A 24,285-nucleotide genomic window follows, 5' to 3' on the forward strand; every position below is an offset into this window, starting at 1 on the left:
GCTACAGTTTATGGGACCAGTTTCTTCAAGCTTTGGTCATAACAACTTAACAACATAACAACAGAAGCTTTTCTGCCAGTGTCCGGTTTCATTTCTAAGAAATGTTTGGAAGGCCACAACACATTTTCCCCCAGTACCCCAAAGCTGGTTTCAAGATAGTGCTAATGTCGGTTTCACCAATAAATAGCCTACCATGAACTGCCTTTTCATAATCAACTCACACGTGTTGCACCTCTTCTGGTTACAGCTTTGTTTACAGATACACACAGTAATCATGCTTTATCTATACTGTAGGTGAATGATGTCAAGTTGCTCAATAAAACTTCCCTTTACATGCAGTTTTGAAAGCTTACAGGGTATTTATCTTGGTAATCAAGCTTGTCCAAACAATTTTGGTTTAATATAATTCTGCTCCGTTTGAAGTCTTGATGTAGGTATTTAACTGAATAACAATTCACTTCAGTGAGTGTTAGATGTTGATGTTATTCTGCTGGTCACAACAGATATGCCTTTAATAAATTGGACTGTGTAAATTTTAGCCCCATGTGTGAAGCGTGGGGAGGACGGCACTCAGTTCAAACCACTTTCAGTTGGGTGTAAGGAGCAGGCTGACCTCCAAAAGCTCCTAGCAGGGTTTTTAGACTTCTTTCTGGAATTATTTGTACCAATGCAAATATATCTGAATAACCACAACCTGTAATTTTAGTTCACCTTAATTAGCTGTGGCCTGAAGTAGGAACTAGTGATCAGATTTCAGTGTTCTCTGGATGTTTGCATCAGTGTAGCTGTACTCACAACTGTTGTCTTAATGATGGCTTAAAATTGGAGAAAGAAGTTAATATATGCCTTATACGTATATGTTCAGACATTTCCAAGATTACAGTATCCCTGTACAGAAATATTCTTGGGTTTAACCTGCACAGTTCAAAGTCTTCTCAGACTGTTTCTGTAAATGTTTTTTTTTAAGTTTGAAGGAAAGTTACTGGATAATTGTTGTGCAACAGTTGTCTCATCTGTTTGTTGTTGTCTTTTTTCCATGTACATGGTAATCATTTTTGTTTTAGCTTCATTTGTTTTCTCATAATTTGTCAGATAATCATGAACTGTAAAGGAACTTCATTCACTGTCCAATACTATCAAGCACCACTATCAAAAAAATCATTGCAGAAATCCATACAAAATAATGTGCTTTGCTTCTTTTGATTTCTTAATGCAAATACTCACTGGGCTTATTGTCACATATTTAGAAGCTCCTTTGCAAAAGGTTAATGTACTTTTTTTACAATTGGTATTTTGGGATGTTTGAAGTATTAGCAAAAGTTGGTCTTGGCACATATAAACATTTGCAAAAAAAAAAATGGTGTTTCCAAATTTTGAGCATTAAACATAATCAAAGCTTAAAAAAAAAAAAAGTTGGATTCTTAAAGATCCAGTACACCTGCAAAAAATTTTCCAATGTTCTGGCTGTTTGGATCTATTCTCAGGACCAGACCTCACAACCCTCTTTCATGATCCTTATTTCAATATGAGATTATCTTAGCAAATGTGCTTCGTAGCCCCCCCCCCCCCCCCCCTCCAGTGTGAGAAAATATTTGATGTCTGATGAATCAAAATGAGTGAAAACAGTTGTGTGCCTTGTTCTGGTACTGGATCTGGAAATCAATGAGCCATGGTTCAATTATATTTAGAGACAAGAGCACAAGGCCAGCTCAGATGTACAAAATAATTTATTTGCGTTTCACAGAATTTTTCAGAAATAACAGAAAAGGTACTGAAATGTTGTTTTAATAATGGCGGGATAAAAACCTTTCACACAGCAACAGCTTTAAAGTAATAACAATTTACAAAACAAATTTGAAGTTAAGGGCTTCCCATTTACCAATAAAGCAGTACTGGTCAGTTGTGCAATGAATATGTGATCAAACAAATCATGGGTGACACTCCCCTGGGAAAAATATCATTCTGATCGTAGTATCAATGAACACAGTTGTACCACCTAACGTGGTATTTCATAGAGCAGACCCTTGCTGAAAAGGGCTTCAAGTGCTAACTGTGATTTTTTTTTTTTTTTTTTTTTTTAATGTTGCAGGATCTAACTACTGAAGGTGCCTTTTACATTCATAAAGCAGATTAACTCTGCATGTAATGATTATTCTGGTATTCTGGAAAAAATACAACCTTGGGCCAGCAGTTTGTACACGTCTGTAGTTTCACACTGTTGCCACTTTTCAAAAGTGCTTCGTTCATAATTTTTATAATGAGTTGATATCAGATGCCTTGTGAATTGCATTAAGTGTATCAGCACTGTTTAAATGGAACATTTTGTTGAATATTCAACATTGTTAAAAAAAAAATAAAATAAATAAGGTTTTCCAGGACACCAGTTAAATTGCATCTAATGTTAGCTATTTGGTTTTGTTTTAATGTCCATTTCCAGCCCAGCAAACTATTTCTACATATTACATACAGGTGCATTTAACTAGTTTGTTGGCACTGGAAAATCAATGCCTCTGTGGAAATGTGAAATCAAACATTTTGCCAACTATAAGTGACTGCAACTGCTCTACCTAGGAGAACAAATGTCTTTATTTATTGCTTTGTATGTGTTTGTCCTTTCTTTGCATAGTTAGTTCCTTGTTTTCACAGCGAAACTCAAAAGTATGGTGAAAGGGAAATTGAATATATTTTTTCGATTTTTAAATGGTGGATGCTTTATCACAATGTCATTCTGTTGAGAAAAGCTTTCAGAAAATAAAGTGTATTGTTGTCTCAGTATAATTGAAAAATAAAGCTCTTTCAATTGCCACCAAGACGTCATGTTTCCCCAAGAGGGCAGTGTTACTCTATTGCTAAACTGAACCACAACTGTTCTCCACGGATCACCATTCAGTCAATGACTATTAACATCAAAAATTGTAGTTTTTAAAAAGAACAGTTTTGAATCATTACGTTTATTATATAATTTTATTAACAATTAAATCAAACGTGAACTGGATGAAATTATTGCCATAATAAATTGTGATAATAAATCAAGGCACATGCAGCTTTATCACTGAAGTTCTCATTATTTACTCAGAGAAGTTAGAGTTTTCCAGTTTATTCTTGTGTACAAAACATAAACATACACAGAATTCCTAAAAATATATTTTAAGAATCTGATTGTAAACAAATAATCATGTTCATCAAAATAGTAACATGATTCACATCCATCTCTCTGCTGAGAGTCCAGACCATGTCTTGCATAGCAGAACAAAAAAAATAAATAAAGGGTGAGGTATTTCCCCAAACTCTCTCAGGTGTAGGTTTTGTAGGTTCTCTAGTTATAAAACTACCAGTGTTCTATGTGGTGTTAGAGGAATTCACACATGTTTAGTCATGTTTAGTTTAGAAAACACACAAAAGGCTACTACTTTAACTTGCTTCCTTCTAAACCAGTGCTTCAAACTTTAACTGGTCCCCATTTGAAGCATTTATTGTGCCCATTTCAAAAGTACCGTATTGAGTTCATCAAAATGATTTAAAAAAAAAAAACAAATCCTGCAAGTAGTTCATTTATTGCTGACTTGAGTTTGGTGTAAAATATGCATGCCATTCTAACCTGCCTCTGACATGTTGCCTAATTTCATTGTGCAACCAGGTTGACCTTAGTCCACCATTACAGCTCCAGCTAGATGACACTAAAAAAATTGTCATGATAAACCTTTTTATCTGCAGTCAGTCAGTCACCACCCTTATTATCATGGACTGATTCTTAACTTGGGCTGTGCAAGGGTTACAATCCCAATCAGTGAGGAAATTAGACCACAAAATCCTACCACTCCTGCATTAGACTGGTATATTCCCAATCTGTCTAAAGGAATGAAGAGATCACATATATTCTTCAGTGTGTCTAAGGCAACATCCGGATGTGATTTTAGGCTATCCAACAGCAGAAAGAGAAAAGCATCCAGCTGAGGAATGACAACGTCAGCCACTTCTGGATTCTCACGGAGATGCTGATCCATTTTCTGTCTAAAGTGTTTATCTCTTGCTCTCTGTACCATTAACTGGACGACCACGTAAACATCTCTCGTCAGATACAGAACTAGTGAGAGCAAGTAACAGCGAGAGGCATTTAGGCTCCAGCGTTCTTTGTTGATATCACGGATAAGACCGACACTTCTGGCCCAAAGTACATTGTCACAGACAAAGTAGAGAGCGCGGTTGATGTTGACCGCAGTTAGGCACAGGCACAGCACTCGGTCAGAGAGTTGCATGGTTCGCTTAGCAGCCTCAATGGAATTTATTGTGTTTCCCAGCCTGAACACTGACAAAGGAGGAAGAAAAAAAAGGACATTAGAGCAGTAACCAATTAATATGAAATGTCAACATTTCATAGTTTCAGTCCACCATGGACAGCAGAATACAAGCTACATTTCAACCAAACTACAACATCTTTTATCTTATGATATTTTTGTTGCTCAGATGGAAAAGGGTCTTAGATGCAGGACAGCAGTGCTGCAGTTCACCAACAGAACCCAGCCTTGGCCCGATACAGCTCGACTGCAATAGCATCAAGAGGGACAACAGCCTCAAAATTCACTATCTATGAGCTGTCAAAGCCAGTCTTAGGCTCGGGAGTATTACAACCACAGTTGGTACAGATGTCCATCACAGCTAACAGTGGAGGGAAAAGCAAAAGGCTTAAATGCGGCCACAAACAGCCATCAGCCTTGTCTAAGCCTGTGGGCTGAGGGTACACAGATGACAAGGAGAATACAAAAGAGAAAAACTTGAAAAGCTGCACTGAACTTGCAAAAACCTGAGTGTAATTTGTACAGTACTTTTACAGAGCACAGACAAATGTGACCTGACACCAAAGCCATACGTTTTGCTACTGTTCAGGCCATCAATTCCCAATAAACAAAACACCAGGCAACATCTGTCAAAAATGAAGGCTGTGCTAAACAATTACCCGAGGTAAATCCTGGTCTGGCAATATGAGGTTGAAAGATTATACCAACACAGTTATGTCATTTTTACTCAAATCATCTGTGTTTCACCACACGAAAACATAGTTTTTAGTTCACAGTTGAAAATACACATCATTCTTTAGGTGCCATTGTCAAAAACGTTGCTGACATGTAACGTTACCTTCCACAACATTTGCTAAGATAAATATGTTCAAATAGTACAACTGTTTCTTGGTTTTCAGGACCATGGCAACCTGTTGCTATGAATTTTGTAATTGTGATACATTTTTAAAAATAGCAGATGAGACGTCATTGTGTGTTACGTCAACTGTTCGAGAGCACTTAAGATGTTATTAGGAAACTGTAAAAGACGGCAGTTCAAAAAGTGTTTGTAAAACAGATGAAAGTATTGAATCCTTGACAATAGGCTAGCCTTGATGGAACATGGACAAAGTCAACGACTTTAAGCTGTTATTTGCTGTGACTCAGCCCACCCTCTTGTTAGCTTTAATGAATGGGAAGACAAGAGCTTGCCCTGATGGTGCTGAAGAAATATCATTGTGCTTATAGAGAAAATTCAGCAGCGAGTCAAGGTTAACGAGGGAACAACAGAAAGAAACTTTCAGATTATTATGCTACACACCACAGAGCTGTTATGTATATTCAGAAGCAAAAGAGCAGAAAAATGAAAAGGGAGGCTTCATTCACTGCATCTGTGCATATATATATATCTATAAAACTAATGCTGAATTCACTGAGTGACTTGACTGAGGCTCAATGTTGTGGCTCAGAACAATTTCTACATATAACTATAAACAGAACGCTAAGAAAACTAAGCAAGCTGCAGTTGTAGCTCATGATTGTTTAATTAAGTTTAGGTCTGAAACATTTATCTTGCGAAAATTGTTGTGTACTTCCATCCTCTCAGTGGGCAAGGAAAGCTCCTACTCTGTTTCATAACATTTTAAATTCTTTTGTGTCTGTTAATCAAACAGTCAAGATACTGTATTTGAAGACATCAACCTGAGCTGTGGGACACTGGAAGTTGATTTTTTTTATACAATTGCAATACAAAACACTTCAAAAATCCACTTCAAAATGCCACCACACATAAGGAAATAGACATCAGGGCAGTCAATTACAGGAGGCAAATGAGTACAAAGTACGTGAAGAGCACAGCCCCCAATAAATAGCATAAATATCAATGTGACTATGATAGTACAGGTTAGTGGTTATATAAGACATCAACTAGAGCTGCATCGGCTAGTCGATTAATTGACTAGCTCAACTTAAAGGAAATTGATTTCAAATTATTGTATTAATCAATCGTTTTCGAGCAAAAATGTAAAAATATGATAGCTCCAGCTTCTAAATGTAAGGATTTTCTACTTTTCTTTTTTATTTGTATTTTATATTTTATATTTATATTTTTATATTGGGCTTTTAGACTAATGTCGGACAAAAGACGCAATTTTAAGAGGTCACTTAAGGCTCTGTAAAATTGTGATGAGTATTTTTTTAAATTACATATTACAGAGTAAACGATTAATTGATTATTCGTAAAAAAATAAATAAATAAATAAATAAAAATCTGCATATTAATTGAGAGTGAAAATAATTGCTAGCTCTAATATCAACATCAACACATTCTTTTACACCAACATCATTACCACAACGCTCAGTGCAAAACACGATTCACCAAAGTATTCACCAAATAATCATCAGCGGATTAATCCAAATCGATGTAATGATCATTTGCAGCCCCACACTAAACAGTTATGGATAATGGAGGGCTGCAATGTTACTGTCGATTAAGTGTCAACTCTGTGCCACATTTTATTGAGTAATAGGGCGGGACTCTGAAACATAATTTTGCACCAGGCAACATATAGTAAACACATCCCAGATAAGTTCTAAACACGGTAAACCACAATAACCTTTGGAGTATATCCTTAATTAATATATTTATTTATCAAGTTACTCTATTTCCCTTTTCCCTCTGACACAAACCCACGAAGTCATACTCACATTTTCGTCCGGCGCTCATGGCAGCTTCGAGACTTTTAAGTTTTGCCACAAGGTCCTTTCTGTCTGAGTGCTTTTGAAGTAAATATATCGATAGTGCACATGCATACTGAGTTGCCCTGAAATAATAATAAAAAAAAAGGCAGAGAGAAGGTGACGTTAGATGTTTATCTAATAACTTAACTTCTTCTTTCTACTAGAAACATACGACGTGGACAGTTTACGAACAGGCAACAAAACTTACAACAACTTACCTGAATATACGGTCCCTTCCTTGACTTTGGCTTGTGAATTTTGCAAACGCGTCCATGCTCGAATGTAACAAGAACAACTTGTTCTGGTTTGCTCACACCGACTTGCAGCCTCTTTTAAAGAAGACAGACCCGGACGTTGACGTAAATTTCTCGCTACAATTTACATAATGTCATTAACTTGTGTTACGTTTACAAATCGTCAGATATAGCGGCCCGTTTAAATTTACCGGTTAAAACTACGTAGAAAAATTGTATTTTTGAGCTTGTTTCACGTTCACACTTAGCTAATTTTCCAGTCGGTTTGGTTGATACAGGACAGCAAAGCGTACATGTTTCTTTACGGACAGCTATTCCATCGGACCACAAGTCGAACGGTTTTTGTTGACGGACCAGCGCGTCATTGTTAATCACTGTCAACGCAGGGATTTTTGTGTCCTAAAAGCCGCAACTATATCAGAAAAAAATAAAATAAAGTAACTATAAATTCACTATTAACTTTCACGGAAGCATTGGCAATGGTTACCATGATTACAGGAAAAAGAAATTTTCTGTTGCTCTGTGGGAAATTAACGTTTATTAAGTATTACGTGTGCTGAAAAACGTAAAACGTATTAAAACTTAAACCTTAGGTACCTATTTTTTTAATAAAAAAAATATTTTTGGTAAACGATGAGAGCTATGTGTCAGATACCATTAACAATGTAGACCTAATACTCAAAGAATGGCTGGTGAACCGGAACAAATTGTCCTCCGTTGTCATGGTTTGGTGTGTCTATTTATTAGTTTCCTGTTTTATTTTGTAGTTTTTCTGCCCTTTTGTCTGTTTTACCTTTCAATTTCCTGTCTTTGGCTGTTTTCCCTCCATTTTCTCGACGATTGTCGTTCGTCCGTCCGTGCGCCCCCTGTTTCACCTGTCCAGTCTTTTGTCTATTAATACCTGTGCTCTCCTTTTCTTATGTTTGGTATCCTGTGCTCTGTGTCCTCTGTAATCCCCATGTTTCTAATTTGGATTATTTCCTTGTTTGAACAATTTCTCAGCTGCCTTGAATTTGCTTCTGTTCTTTTTTTGAGTAATTGTTTTCATTAAAGTCTTTGTTCACCTTATCCTTATGTCTGTGTCTGCACTTTGGGTCCTCCATTTTGCTATTCTTAGCAGTAAAAACCACAACATAAGAAACTAAGAAACAAACACTTCAAACCATGACACCCCTATGATGGCTAAAACATGATAATTGCTCTCTTTTCTCCCTCACTGCCAAGTTCCCCCCTTTTTCCTCTCTTTTCACTCAGACTTCTGCTTAACCATCAACCATCTTGGGACCTCCCTCTCTCCTCTGGCTGGTGTCTCATTCCAGATGTTCGGCTTTGGATCTTCATCCTCCAAGAGATCCTGCCTCTTCTCCCCTCTTACCTCTTGTATTTTCTGTCCACATAACTGCAAATCAATCCATCAGTTTATGGTTAATGCATCTCATAGTACCACTGTCAGCTACGCCCCAGCCACATGGCCCTACTTTTTTTTTTTAGGGGAGTCACAGAAACATTTAGCTTTTTGGCCACTATCATAATTCTGAACAGATCAGCCCCAGCCACCCACTAATAGGTCAAATATGGGTGGAAGCATGTTGAACTTCTTCAAAAAGCAGGCTGAGAGAAGGAAGCAAGGGATGCTGCACCGTATGAACAAACTGAACAATTCCTTGCCTCATTCACTGAACTTGCAAAAAAAATGACAAAACCTTGTATGGAGTCCTGTTGTGTTCACTGAAATAAGTCAAATACAAAAGACTTCAGTTGCTGAAATAGTGTTGACACATTGCTTCAGTCCCCATTGTGCCGAAAGCTCCTTCCTTCCTCTCACAAGATGGCAGGTGTCCATTTTAACTTTAACTTTTAATTTTAACTGTCACCTCAAACTCATTTCTGCTATACATTCAACATAGCATACAAATGTTCTTTTTCTCAATACCAGGGTTTAACAAATAAGAAAAGGTAAAGAAAAAAAGAAGACTAACCTACTCCTGTGAAATATACAATCTAAATATGACAACCCAAATGAACAAAAGAGTCAAGCAGTGATGGAACACTATAAATGTGGGACATACCAAAATGCTTCCATTCAGACATTCTGCATGTATTATTTAGAATAGTTTGACCAGCTGGAAGCCCCTTTAACAGCGGCTTTACAGAGAGTTGAAAAATTGGGGGTTTCTTAGACAGCCTACAGTTTTTTTTAGTTTTCACAAAAAAATGCATATAAATAAACTGTAGAAGTTGTAGAAATGTAGAAGTTCCTGAATTGTTGACTGACTGAAACAGAAATGACATTTATTCACTTTACAAAAATAAAATAATCATGAAATATGAGTGACTCTGTTTTGGGGCTGACACTTGTGCTGACCGCCATGTTAGTCTGCACGCACAGGTGGTTTTAGAGGAACTAGATCCTCTCCCTCATCCGGCTCCAGGATGTCTCCAGCAGTGAGACAGATGAGACAGGAACAAAGGCTTGAGCCACTTTCAGGGCCTTGAGGAAGATTCCTTGCCACAATGCCATCATTCTGCCACAGGCTCTCTCTATATTGTGACCTGCTCAGGCATGAGCTCCCCAAACTCCTGTGATGAAGTAACAAGCCCCTGACAAACAGTGGACTACTTCCCAACACCCCTGTATCATATACTGAGCCATGGTAATAAACAAATATGTCTAGAAATATGCCAGTGCTGTCGCAGATTGCCTGAAGCTGGACAGAGAGGAAGAGTTTCTTGTTCGTCTTGTGAATGGGGACCACGGGGAGCCTTGTTGCTGATGTGAAACCCACACAGTGGCTGAAGGTTGAGCTATTCGCAGGGTGTTGGGAGTCATGGCCAACTTCAGTACACTGTGTCAGTGTGGTGAGGCTTACCACTTTTTTTTTTAGGAGAGACATCTGATGTGCAATATCAACACAGCACATCAAAGAAAGACAGCAGAACAAGACAGTCCTTGTTCCAGCCAGTACACCACCTGGTGGACCTCCATATATTACCCCCTTGTCTTCTCCCTAATGAGAAGAGTGTTCTTGATAAATGGCAACAACCTCATCAAATTATGTTATGCCATCATAAATCATGCAGCACCTGGGCCTTTGCGCTGAGAACTTTAGCATATAGGATATATTATAGTAAAAAAATCTTCAGGGAAAACCATAGAACAAGAACTCATATCACCGTTAAGATCAAAAGAGTTTCTTTTCATTGGGCTGTCAGCTAGAAAATGCAATTTACATTACAGTTTAGTTTTGTCATACATGTTAAAAGCGTTCAGGGCAGTGGAAAAACATTTGGGGTGTAAGAATGTTTGGCATAATTCATTTTCATTACGGAATAATTATAATCTTTCATCAAGAGGAAGACCGTTTTTTAATTAAGTCTGGGATAGCAAGGGAATTAAAACCTTACAAAATATTAATGGAGTGGATTCAGTCCCCAGCTTCCAAAAAATTGTGTCAAAATACAAAGTTGACAAACATCCTCTTTTTTCTTTTTCAGAGATCAGCTTGTAAAGCTTACCAAGTCCCCCGGGGGTCAGAGTTGAGTAATCACCCAGTTGAGGACAGCCGTGGCCTAGAGGTTGGAAAAGCGGCTTGTGATCAGAAGTATGCTGGTTCGCATCCCCCACTGCATGGGCAGGAAAAAATTTGAGTGAGGAGTGATAATGTCCCCACTCCCCGTTAGCCGGCTGATGTGCCCTTGAGCAAGACACTTAACCCCCAGTATATGCTGCCTGGGCACTTGATGCAGCCCACTGCTCCTGTGTGTTTCACTGCATGTTGCATGTGTGTGTGTGTGTCTGTTTCAATCAGTGATGGGTTAAATGCAGAGAAATAATTTCCCAGCTTGGGATTAATAATGTAATTTAAATTAAAAAAAAAAATTGTCAATCTGTTACAGAATGCTCCAGATTTTTGCACCTGCTGCAGGTGTGAAGGCTTGGGTGGAGAACTTTTCTGGTTTGGGTATTAAACCGAACAGGGAGGTAATATGGCGTAATGTTGGGAGGGCATCTAAGAATCCAAACCATCAGTACATACACCTGAAATTCTGCAATAGAGCATACTTGACTCCAAGTATTTTACACCCCAAATGCTTGCTGGCATGATCATGATTTGATGCAATACTTGAGAAACATTGTGTGCTGCTATTGCCTCCCCTTTCAACGGCTTGTCCACAACCAGTGTGTCAACTACTACCAATCCCACATACTGATTCACTGTATTATGAATGTGATTGAATGTCAGGCTCAAATGTAATGTTTCCAAATCCCCTGGGCTCTTTGTAGATAAGGTCACTGTGTATGGCAACCCTCATTTCCATAGAAGTAAAGTCATTGTGGTGGTGTTCTGGGGTTGAACAAGTGACCTTGGAAGAATGTCATTTGCCTGTCCCCTTTTTGACAAACATTTTCTCATTAATACTATTTCCTAAATTGTATTTTTAATTTTACCGAAAAATGTAGCTCTTATTTGAAGCATCCTTTACAGTATGAATTGAATGGCATTTCAAGGCTGCCTGTCAATCAAACAGCCGCAATACTTGGTGTCCACAATAAAATCAACTGAATACTAGATGAAATGGGCAGCTCATTGTTATGATTATATATTTAAAGTAATTCTGACAGCCACTGAAAGTGCTGGTCAGGACTTACATTACTTCCACTGAAGTGGAAAGTTCACTTTGAAAAAGCTTCCCCACTGGTTTTGCAGATATAATGTAAGAGATAATGCCAGATGATGTGTCCATTATCAGGAATTAACGGACAATGGAGACAGAGACCAGAACTGTCCAACCCTGAGTCAGAAATCTAACAATATGCTAGCAGCTATGAGCAAAAAAACTAACATTATGACTAACATTAAGATTCAAAGTCAATAAAAATTGTGATTGGTTGATAAACAGCAAATATAATTTGATAGTATGTTTAACAAGACTATCTAGCTGCCATTGTCCCCAAATCAATTTCAAGATTTTCCACAAACAAATGATAATCCATGTGTGCAGTTGCCCATAGTTTCACTGGACCCACTAATTCCACTGGCAGCAATTAATTGACATCCTGCAGCCAATCATAATCCAGTATTCAGTCAGACATAAGGTATAAGAGGAATTATAGGATGAGGTGGAGGCAAGAGCCATCAAACATGCAGCTGTTGAAGACTGTTTGTAGCTCGTATGTCGCTGGTCTGTGGTGAGGATGAGGCACTAAAAGACAGCACTCAGTGCTGATATTCAATTTTTTTTAAAGTGAACTTAGTGACTATACATTAAATGTAGCAGCAGCTCACATATTACATTGTCACACTCATTACAAGTACTCTGTGATATGGTCTCTCAAAAATTGCACCGAAAAGATCTCTTAACTGAGGGTGTTCACACTTCTGAACAGATGCAGTCCTAGCTCTGAAGGCTGAGTGTCCTTGCAGCAGGCGGGTGCTTTGTGGTCTGTAGAATACGGGATGCTGGTGTGGTGGCTGAGGTCCAGGAGGATCCAAAGAGCCGCACCAAAGAATTCTTGGAGGAGAAAACGAACCACGGGATCGCTCAAGGCAGAGCTGGACAGGGTGGGCAGGCAGTGGCAGGATGGTGGACCTAGAGCACAGGGAGAGGAGGATTAGGAGCGACCAAAGTCATACACAACAATCCAGGTAAAGAGAGAGCCTGAAGCATCACTGCTATGTAGATTGCAGCGATCTGGCAGTGTCTTGGTAGATGAATTGAGGCTTAAGTACAGGCAGCTTCTGGAGGAGTTGATTGAACAGCAGGTGAATAGATGGGAAGGTGTGAAGGAAGTGAATCAGCACCATCCAGCTCTGCCACAGGGATAATAAACCCACACACAGAGGGAGAACACACAAAAACTCAGGGGGGAAACAACAGGGGGGAAAAACACCGGGGAAAACTAAGTACAAACCCAAAGACCCTAACACTCTGCCTGACTCCAATATTATTGCATGTCCATATTTAACTATGTTAACATAAATACATCATTACAAACAATTAAAGAGGTTACCTTCAGTAAAGAGGCAACCTTCAGTTGCTTCAGGAAGAAAAAGTTAGAGGAAAAGGAGTATTATATCAGGCAATAGCATAACTTCAGGCTAGTCTGTAATTCTTATCTTTCTAAAACCAGCTGAATACAATATGTCATCAAAAGTTCATTATGAGTGAAAGTAGAATTACCGAAAATATACGGAAAAATTAATTACAAAAATCCTCGTACTTCTGCCTTGTTAATTTCCATGTCTGCTCGTACAGGGGGTTAAAGGCATTATGAAAAGTGTGGGAAGGAAAGGGAAGTGTGATTAGTGCTGACGTAAAATCTGAGTTCAGAGTGTGAAAGTCTCGTTTTAGTTCTTTTTGAGTGGTATCAGTGTATTTTTTTTTTTAATATTCAGTTGTGGTTGCTAAGATACGATATTCTCATTATACCGTAGTTATCTTACGTGTTCCTCAAAACCCTTAGACATATATGTCTTACATTCACACTTTCTTCAGGGAATTTCCAGAGAATTGTTTTGATTGCATTTTAAAACACAGAATTAGATAAATACCATCTATAGTCTCTAAGGTGCTACATGGATGCTCTAACTCATAGCTATTAGCATATGTTCATATTTGAGTCCAAGTTTATTTATTAGGTACATTTAAAAACTCCACACATTGATTATTGTGCAAGAACAAAAGCAAGAACAGAACAAGTAATCAATAGAGCAGGCCAGAGCAAGAACAAAACCACACAAACACACACAGTTACAGGAAAGTCATAAAGAACTACAAGCCAAAGTTGAAGAAAGGATGTGAGAGCATTTTTTAAAAGTGGGAGCAGATCTGACAAAGTGTAGGAGGCTATTCTGCAATCTGGGGACTACAGTGCTAAAATACCTGGTCCTCCTCAAGCTTCAGTCTCGAGAGAACTGCATAGAGGTCTCCTCCTTGATCTGAGGGGTTTTGGGGTCGAGGTTGAGCGTAGGAGTTCTGAATTGTCAATAGGACCTGAGACAATCAAAGCCTTAAACACAAACAACAGAAATTTAAAGTCAATCCTAAGCAGCATGTGTGAGTCCCCACCGGGGTGATATACTCTATATATAGGCAGCCAACAGTCCAACAGCAGCTTTCTGTAGAAGCTTTTGCCAAAACTACCAATTTTTTGGAAGACGGATCTTAGGGGACAGATCTTGTCAGTCGCTTTAATTCTTTTTGAGTGATTTTTTTTTTTGGGGGAATGACTCTCATCACTGAAACTGAGGCTGTGCATGTACTTATACCACTGTGTGAGTATTGTCAAGCAGTTTTTCCAAAAAGAAAACTATAACAGTTCAGGAACTCTTTCTACAAAAACAAACAGCAAGCAGCAAAAAAAAAAAAAAAAAAAAAAAAAATTGTCATCATTCAAAAAAATCATTGCTTTTGTCAAGTTACATACTTAAACATGGCTGCAATTTTACATTAATGCATTTCACGTACATAATTATTTTCAACAAGCTGAAGCACCAGATAAAGACAAAAGAGCATTTTTCATGAAAAATGACAATGAGCTAAATGAGGCTCATTGTGACTCAGCTCATGGAAGCTGATAACTCGATGAGGACGTATGTGGGGTTAATTGTGTTAATCACCACACCTGGAGTACAGACACTGCTAAATACCGCCAAACGTTGAAAGTGCAGCTTTATTTATGAATTATGAATGTGCTTAAAATTGCCTTCATAAAGGTCAAAAAGTGTTAACATTTTTTACTACTTTTAAAGTGGTGCACAAATTTACAAAATCATCCACCTTGTGTTATTTTAATATTTTGTTATAACTGATCAATCATTTTTTCCATTTTTTTTCCCTAGAGAGACCTGAGAGACAAAACATTCATAAATAATAAAGCTTTGCAAATGTTATCTTGTCAGATACAGGGACATTGCATTCCTGCAGTCAGTACTTCAGTGTTCACCTCAGAGATTTTGATTTAACTGACTACAGTTCATCATGTCCCTAAGACTTTCCAGCTGAGTACTGCACTTAATTTATCACTCTTATTCATCATTTTAAAGTCCTTCAAAAACCAGTTCTTCCATACATACTGTATACGTTATACAAACAGTAAAAATGATGGAACATTAATATTTTTCAAGTACTGCATGAACCCAGAGATTTACCTACTGGAAAAAGGTTAATAAAGTTGGTTTGAAATAATCCATCCAGGGACACTACAACAATACAGCTTGTCTATTCATATGTCTAACACACAAGCCTCCAAACCACAGTGGATTCTTCAGTGAGTTAGAGAAAGAAAAAAAAAACAAGGAGGTGGTGGTGCAGGACTTTATTGACTGGAACAAGTGGCTTTAGGGTCTTCACTGAATCTTCACACTGCTGTGTTTCCCGAAGCTGTAAGCTCTTTGTCCCCCCATCTTTGTATTAGACGTGGTACTCCGAGAAGAACCGCTGTGTGAGCTGTCAGTCTTTTTTCCATTACATTCTTCAACTGAAAAAACGTGTACTGCAAAACCGTGTGTGTCTTAAAGGCACACTCAAGACAAGAATAATGAGAATGATTTTTTTTCTTGACAGTTGCAGTTCAGTACTTATTTTTATTATGGACGAAAGTCAACTGATAACTTTGAGATTAATTGTTCAAAGATTATGAACGCTTGTCAGTTTTTCCAAACAAACACATCAAGGCAGACCAACGTGATGTGAAGGTGTTCAGTGATGTTTTTAGCACTCTTAACAAAGCGATAGAGGTCAACAGTATCGTGAAAATGACAGAAACGGTTTAAGGCATTTGCTGTCTTACTAACCGAGATAAAAGCTAGAGCTATTCAGTGATGCCATATTACATATTACATTCATAGTACACTGGCAGCATTGTACATTTTGTATTACAGGAGAACTGCTTGTCCAGATATTTTTAGATTTATGATATTGCGATATACACCATTATCAAAATATTTTAATCCTGTGCTGGCTAAAGTGTGCTTGGCATTCAACAATTTGCCAAAAGTTAAGAAATGAGACTTTATTTCAATTTTGTTGCTGCATGAACAGTTGGCGAGACAATTAAGACAGCTTCAAAACATAACCTTTACAAACAGGCTGTCCAGATGCTAAAATGAGCATAATAAAAACATATCTCACATCTCATATATATAAATTCTAAGTTCTAAAATACAAGCTAAAAATTCAAATCACTGACAGTGTTGTTGTTGTTTACTAAGTGACTTTCAAATTACGGTAAAAGAAAGTCACCGAATCCACTGTGAAAACTGTAGTTACTAGACTGCACTGAAGTGTTATAAAAATGTTTATCTGAAACATGACTGCAATAATGGGAATGTAAGTTAAAAATGCAAAGGTATTGGATGCAATCATAATACAGTGGGTTACTGATAAGTTGATGGAGTCAATCAGAACTGTCCTTATTGCCATGTAAGAGAAGAGGTTTCACAGCAGCAAAAGATACCAAAAACAAAAAGGCACCAAAACATCAATAACTAACTTGATAACCACAGTGAGATTAATTTATTAATTTATTAATTTTATTACTAAGTTTACTCTTGGAGCCAATAAATCCTTACCTTCCTACCTTTGGGTGAGGGTATGATTCTGGACTCTTTTCCGAGCTTTATACACTAGCAAATAAAATTTAAAGACGTCAATTTTTAAGAGCCTTAAATACCAGCAGTCTCTTTAACAAAGACATTTTCCATTGCCAGTTTTTTATTTTTACATTTTTTTGCTCTCTTTCTTCTGTACTTCACATTTTACTAGCAACAGATTGTGTCCCAGTCTTAATTGGTTGGTCAAAAATGGCAAGGTGCAGAGATGTCACACTCATAGATACATAGCACTAGCTGAGGGTTATTATGAGCTGTGGTCTTTGAGCAATTCACCTTTGAGGATATTTACAGAGATTTAGTGTAAATGATTTGTTTACACGGTCAATGGTGCTACCGAGGAAACCCATTTCTTCTTAACTTGTTGTAATGAAGCATCACATTTAAAGGAAAAGTTTGACTGTCCCTTCATTTGACACTTTTTTAAGCTGCTCTCCTTAAGAATATACAGTATATGGCAGTATATATACAGTATGTGGCTTACTACAGGTAGAACAGATTATATTGAGGCTTTACAGACATATGAGCTCTGCATCCAGAAGGCTGTCAGAAATATTAGAAATGTGTCAGCAGTCCACATACAGAGGAAATAACTGCAGAAAGCCATTGCGTCTATGTGGCTGCATCCATGCTTAGCAGCATCATTTGCACATATTTATGCAAATGTCAGCGTTGTTAAGTATTGATTGCACATTGGGAACGCTTAGCTTTTATTCAGCTGGGAATTTATCAGAGGTATCTGAGGCATACTGCTATGATAATAAGATCATAATATCAAAATATTTTTAGATAAGATCACGTTGCTGTGCGATGCTGTTGGGTTTCAGACTCTATCAGACTATAGTTACAGTGTAAGTTGGTTAATGTCTGTGTTTTACATACAAATGAATGCGTACAAATTGTTATTTATGTTTTTAAAAAACAAAAGGGAAGAATTAAATATTTAATTCATGTTCTCTGAGTGGAGAATTTAGGTATGCAATGACAACCTTTAGTAAAACTGTGCAATTTTATAATTTTATCCATTTTAACTTGCCTAGTGGGTACCACTCGGTCAGCCTCTCGCATAAATTCATGAACTGACATGTACAAATTGTTATAACGCATAAAAGTGAAGAATCAAAGCACCCATTTATTATCGAATTCTTGGTTTGACTTTTAGCTTTCAAGTCTTTGAAAGGAACAAGAACAACCTGTTGTAGCGTGGAACCTTATGACAAAGAAATTTGTCACAAACACATTTGATGTCCTCTTTGCACTCGTATGCAGAGCTACATGAAAACTCTGCATAACAAACAAGAAAACACATTAAAGGGGAAAAATGGTTTTGAAAGAAAATACCAGTTCCTGCAGCTACAATTAGAGGAACTAAAATCATTTTTGCACGTGCACATATCTGAAGAAGCATAAATAATGAATGTGTCTATGGTGATACTTGAATGAACGTCGCAAAAAAATACATCAAGGTGGAAAGGGGAAGGGAAATTGTGTCCCTTTCCAATGCAGTGAAAATGATAAATTTAGTAATTAATATGCTGTGCTACCAATTCAAATCAGTTTCTCTCATTCACTGCTTCTCTCTGTCTTTATCAACCTATTTTGCATCAATCAGGAAGTCAAATACTCAAATTCCAAATAACTCAACATTGTTATTAATTTCTGTATTGACATACAGACTCAAAAGTGTTTATTTGTGGTGATTAAATGCAGATGTGTGAGTTCTGGGCTTTTTTTCTTCATCATCAACATCAACTAACATCTAACTTGTATCAGAGCTCTGATACAAACAGAGACAAAACAATGGCAACATTGCAAACAGAGATTCATACATGAAGAATAAACAGAAGATAAGATAATCCTCTATAGATCCCCCAGAGGAGAAGCTCAGCTGTGACAACAGTGCAAGGACAGAATATAGATAAATAGAGAAACTTATATTAGCAACTAGGTCTACAGAATGAAACAGTGCAATACAATACATAGATATATAATAAATTCAGGGACTGTTGTGGCTCAAAAGTGACACAAAAAGGAACCCAAAAGCAGAACACTCTGAGCCAGTGAGCCAAGTTAAAAAGTCTTTACTGAAGTTGACTCAAAAATATTTCTTGCAGTTCACAAAGTAGATCAGGGCTAAGTGACACAAAGTCTCTGAAATGAGACAATCTTCTCAAAGGCTGGGGCAGCAGGTGAGTGCATGTGGTTTCTAAAAGGAATCTCCAAACGTTGGATCTCAGGTGCCACTGTTTCAGAGACATGAATCCACTAAACACTGAAGCTGAACACAGTAGCAGCAGGTGAACCCAAACACAACGCAAACAAGAGTTAGCACGCAAAAGATCCGAGATCAAAGCTCAAAAAAAGTGAGTCTGACCTGATGTGGCACCACAAAGCAGTTGAGGATCATCTGGCAAAGATGGTGAGTCAGGACTAGTCTTTAAATACATAAATAAATACTGAATCAGGAACAGGTGTGTTGGATAATTGGAGCACAGGTAAAAGGCAATGGACGGCCCCGCTCAGCTACAGATAGCATACATGCACAATGGTGAGACATGATGGAAGGTTCAGTTTTTCTCTCAGGAGCAACTTGTTTCATGACGCTCCCTGGAGGCACAAAATTCCATTTCACAGCTTTCACTTCATACATTTTTATTGCCCAGTTTTCCAAATAGAAAGAGGGCGTGATTTATGAGCGGTAAAATGATAAAGACACAATGCACTGTTTCTGATTAGAACCTGTCGCTGCTTTCAAATATCCTTCTTAATTTGATTCCCTTCTTAGTGACATTATAATCAGTGTTGCTTCCCTCTCCAGCCTTCACTGTATTTCCTGCTCTTCAAAGGTCATTTGTCCATACATTATACAGGCAGGTAAGCAAACAGAAAAGGAAGGTTGATTGTACCCAAATGACTCACCTCCCCTAATAAATCACGTTATAACATATTCACTCAAGCCCACTGGGTTTTTATTTAGATGTTTGACTGTGGCTCAACAGCATCTTTGTTGTTTTGGATTAATTTTTATATATTACAATGTTTTAGTATGCCAATTTATCAATGGGAAAGTAAAAATAATAGGAAGAACAACAATTTCCTGCAGGATCAATAAAATTTATATTATTATTTATTATCAATAAAGCTTGTCTCTTGTCTGTTATATTGTTCTGTGATGTGGTAGCCCATGTTGAGACATTAAGTGCAGCTCTGAAAATGCTGGAATGCAGTGCTGATAAGCATTACTTCCCAAGTTTTCCACAGAATCCAGTCAGTGGTCTCTGTGATATTGTGTGTCACATACTGACAAAATGAATGAACGTGTAAGGGAGATAAGGGAGATAAGTTTCAAAACTGAGGTTTACTGAGTTATTTGCTCAAATATATATACACAATTTGGTCTGAGGTAAGACATGCCATACACACACACACACACACACACACACACACATACACACACACAAACAGAGAGCGAAAGAGAGAGAGAGACTCATACCTGACAGAACAAAGATCTTCATTGGCTAATGGATCCAATGTTAATATGACAGCCTGCAGTAGTGAGATAGATTATTTCCCCAGTTTTAGTGAAAATGAGCTGACCTCGGATATCACCACTGACACACAGACGAAAAAGTCAATGATGTACTGCTCCTCTTGGACAAATCCGTGTAACTTTGAAAAAGTCAATGTGAGGTTATGAGAAAATAAAAGGGAATAAATGCTACTTGTGATATCACACTTGGCACATGGAGCTTCAGTGGCTTTGTGTCAGCCAGGTTAATTAAACACACAAAGAGGGGAGAATCAGTGTGATTGCCTGTCTGGTAAAATCAGAAGAGGAAAATCACAAGTTTTCATGCTCTGACTGTGTGTCTCTACATGGGCAGCTGTGATGTTTTTCACTTTTCTCTCTTGGGTCTCGGCCGAGTTTAGCTAAAAAAGGAGACTGAGTGGTACATGTGCACGAGAAAGAGCCGCCTCTCTCGAAACTCGATAAAACGATAAAATCCTTAAGCTTTGAGTGTTGCAGGCTGGAGCATGTTGGCTGGAGCAGATCACAGCTGACTCTGAGCAAGCAGGAGCGCCAGTTCATCACAGGGCTGACATACAGACAAACACACACTCACACATATTCACACCTACAGGCATATTAGAGTCGCCACTTAACCCAACCTGCATGACTTTTGACATGGGAAGACCATGTAAAAGCGATACAGAAAGGTCCCAGCAGGCACTGGCCCTGTTCAAATCCAGAACCCTCAGTGTGCTAACCACTGCACCACCATGCAGCTCTTACTATAGATTATATAATCCTACAGATAACGAATTGGGTGGTTTGGTGATGGTAATTTTGTTTCTCAATAGTAAGCCAATAGCAAGATAGAAATGCCAACATAAAATATTTCTTTTTAAGTCGGTTGTAGTGCTGCTGTCTGGTAAAATAGAAAATTACCTGCTGCCTGCCTTTCTGCAGAGCAGCTCCTTTCCTCAGGAAATCAGACACGTTAATTCATCCATAATCTGCAAAATTAGCTTTAATTTTCAAAATCTTACCTGGAGGCTGGCTTTAAGAATAATTAATAGAAGCAGCCAATCTTCTCATTCTCATCTCTCATGCTGGTTGAGGTCTTATTGAGGCTGCAATGTTAAAATGAGACCATTTCATGAGCACTTAGTTTAGCTTTAGAAACACTAAAGTTTTCTTTTTGTACCTTTAACAATCATAGTGGAATTTTCCAAAATGAGTTTTTGTTTACTGTTTACTGTTTGTTTCTGTACTGGCTTCATATATTCCTGATACTTCTTTTTGGTACATGAATCTCTTGCCTTGACAGCATCAGCATGGCACGACCCTACTGACTGTCTGATGACTTAGATTATGGAAAAGAAGTATTTGATCCAAACTCCATTCATTAATGTTGTGACAACGCCTCTTGCTTCCAGTCTCTGCTTGGCTGGGTCTGCTTGGTCTCTGTTCTTCTCTTTCAGGAGGAAGCCAAGAGTGGAGGTTGTCAGCTGTGCTGCTGGGCTGGTGAAGCCTTTAAAGTTGGGAAGCTTTTAAACCCAGGAGGCCTTTCAAGCTGGTCTGCTCAGCTTCCCTTTCTCTCTCTACCGTTACCTCCATAGTGTCCTGTGTTTTTTTGCTGTTGTTTTTTTTTTCATAATTCACTTTGCACTGCAGAATTCTGCACTTCCTGCAGATCGTTAAGTGATTTAAAAGAAAAAATGGAAATGGAAATGGAAACAAAGATGAGCAACACAACAGGAGTTATGTCATTCTCTCAGCCTTACATGATAAAAAACCTTCAAAGATCACCACTCATACATTTGGGGTCAAAAGATCAGTCTGTGGGTTAATGATTTTGGTTGACACTGAAGACTGAATGCTTCCTGGTTTTCCCATCACTGTCACTTCTTTGTGCACACAACAAGCAATCGCAGTCAATCATGAACCGATTCAGGAGGATGAGCGGCATGACAAGTGACGCAGAACATGTCAGCCTGGATTTAAAATTGTTGTCTGGATCGTTTAGTCTGCTGTCCAGGCTCTCTTATCAATTATGAATCAAATTTAGCTGTGTTCTGTGTTTGATTGATATGCTGATAAACTGACTCACTGATTGATTGTTACACACCGCTGGTTGATGAGTTGATTGAACAATAACTTAGCTTAGCTGTCTTTATGTTGTCGATCACTGTGGAGTGTAGCGGGCTGGCATTGGCGAGTGGTTTGAAAACTAAGTGTTGTTTTGTTTGATTTGTTCAAAAGTACACTTTACACCTGTATGGCTAACAATTTTTCTGGAAATATATAAAGACAAAATGGCCCATGGGTGAAGTTTATACTCACAATTTGCCCCTCAATTCATTTATTATCCTTCAGACTTTTTGTAAAGAATTTATTAAAAAATATTTATTGGACCTATTGGCATAAACATGTGAATTCATTCACATAATCTAGCTTTGCTTTAAACAGGCCTCAATGTTTACCTTGTGAAAGAATAAATTAAGCAGCGAAAGTTGTATTTTGGGCTGGATATGAGATGGCACAGACATCTTTTGATGTTTGTTTGGACTGTTGCACTTCAGTGATAAGATATGAGAAAGTGCAGCTCAAGTTTTTCTTTTGAGTTTTGGTCATTTGAACTTGTGTATTTTCTACCCTTTTGAAGTGTTCTTCTTCTTCTTCTATTTTTATCAGGTCAGCTTAGGTGAGTCAGACAGCATACGTGTTATTCTTAAATCTAAAAGCTTTACCAGAGTGTGCTGTGCATCAGAAGGTTTCTGAAAACTTGCTTCCTTGTGGGGTATTTAGCCCACAACAACAAGGCATATGAAACGCAAATACTGTATGATTAAATACTGTCTAATTTTATTAAACCAGGAGAGTTACCTCGTCGAGATCAACATTTTACAAGAGTCTTCTGGCAGCAGCAGCATGTAAAACATGAACTATAGATGTTACAAAAACATACAACACAAACTAATATTAAGTAGGATAATGCCTTACATAAATGAGATAAGATATCATTAATATTCATATTACATATCATCAATATATGACTGAATGGATGTCCATGATTCTTGTTCTCCACGAGCAGAGCAAAGGCAAATACTCATGACATAAATTTTCTAAATGCAGGACCTTTTTCAGGATCAACACAGCAGAGTGATATTTTTAGCTTTTTGCAATGATGCTCTGAAATGTTTTGGATGCAGCCTGCTCCCTATAGTCTAGCTACAGATATTGGTTACTCTGGTCCTGCACAGCACGTAGCAAGTTTCTTGCTTCTGTTGCTGCCTTTGGGAACAGCAAACTGGAACATTTTGCATTTCATAATTCTCCCACCCAGACAGCCGCAGTCATAAATTCTTTGATTCACCTTTATCCACAAATGTTATGTCTTACGGATAGACCAGCTAAAGCCAGAGTGAATTTCTGAAGCAATGTACCTGTGACAGGCGAGAAATTTCCCGCTAGGGTTTGTCACTCTGTAATAGGACACCCTTGAGGTGGATCTGCCAAGATTAATGACCTTATCGTTCGCTGTAGCATAAGCATGTGTGTTCCGGGTCACTAACAAATATTTCATTGTGCATACCTAAGCATGTACCTGTCATCCACATCCTGTCAGTTTTCAGCAGGTTCAGCAACTATGCTGCTATTGCTGAGAATAAAAGCTGCACTAGATGGAGACTTTATTTTGACTCAACAATAAGGAAGGAGATTAATTATGTTGCCTCTTCTCCATTCATGACAGCTCACAGAGATGACACTTATCATGTATGATACACTCCTCCGTGTGTCCAAGTAAATAAGACAAATTAATGTTGTATTCAGTGGCTGTCGTCACAGCCCATGTGCCAAGACACGTGTACCCGATCCAATTTGTAGCAATTAAAGGC

The 24,285-nt window shown here is 38.0% G+C and overlaps 1 protein-coding gene across 1 annotated transcript; it reads right to left on the minus strand.

Moving 5' to 3' along the window:
- Window positions 1-2,056: 2,056 nt before the first annotated feature.
- On the minus strand, window positions 2,057-7,675 carry pex11a (peroxisomal biogenesis factor 11 alpha). Its single transcript, XM_046393087.1, has 3 exons — window positions 7,232-7,675; window positions 6,981-7,096; window positions 2,057-4,306 (listed from the first exon to the last, which is right to left on the minus strand). Exons 1-3 carry the CDS (start codon window positions 7,285-7,287, stop codon window positions 3,738-3,740), a joined length of 741 nt encoding a protein of 246 aa, XP_046249043.1. The 5' UTR covers window positions 7,288-7,675; the 3' UTR covers window positions 2,057-3,737.
- Window positions 7,676-24,285: the final 16,610 nt, after the last annotated feature.

The sequence above is a fragment of the Scatophagus argus genome, chromosome 7, assembly GCF_020382885.2.
Source record: "Scatophagus argus isolate fScaArg1 chromosome 7, fScaArg1.pri, whole genome shotgun sequence".
NCBI lineage: Eukaryota > Metazoa > Chordata > Actinopteri > Scatophagidae > Scatophagus > Scatophagus argus.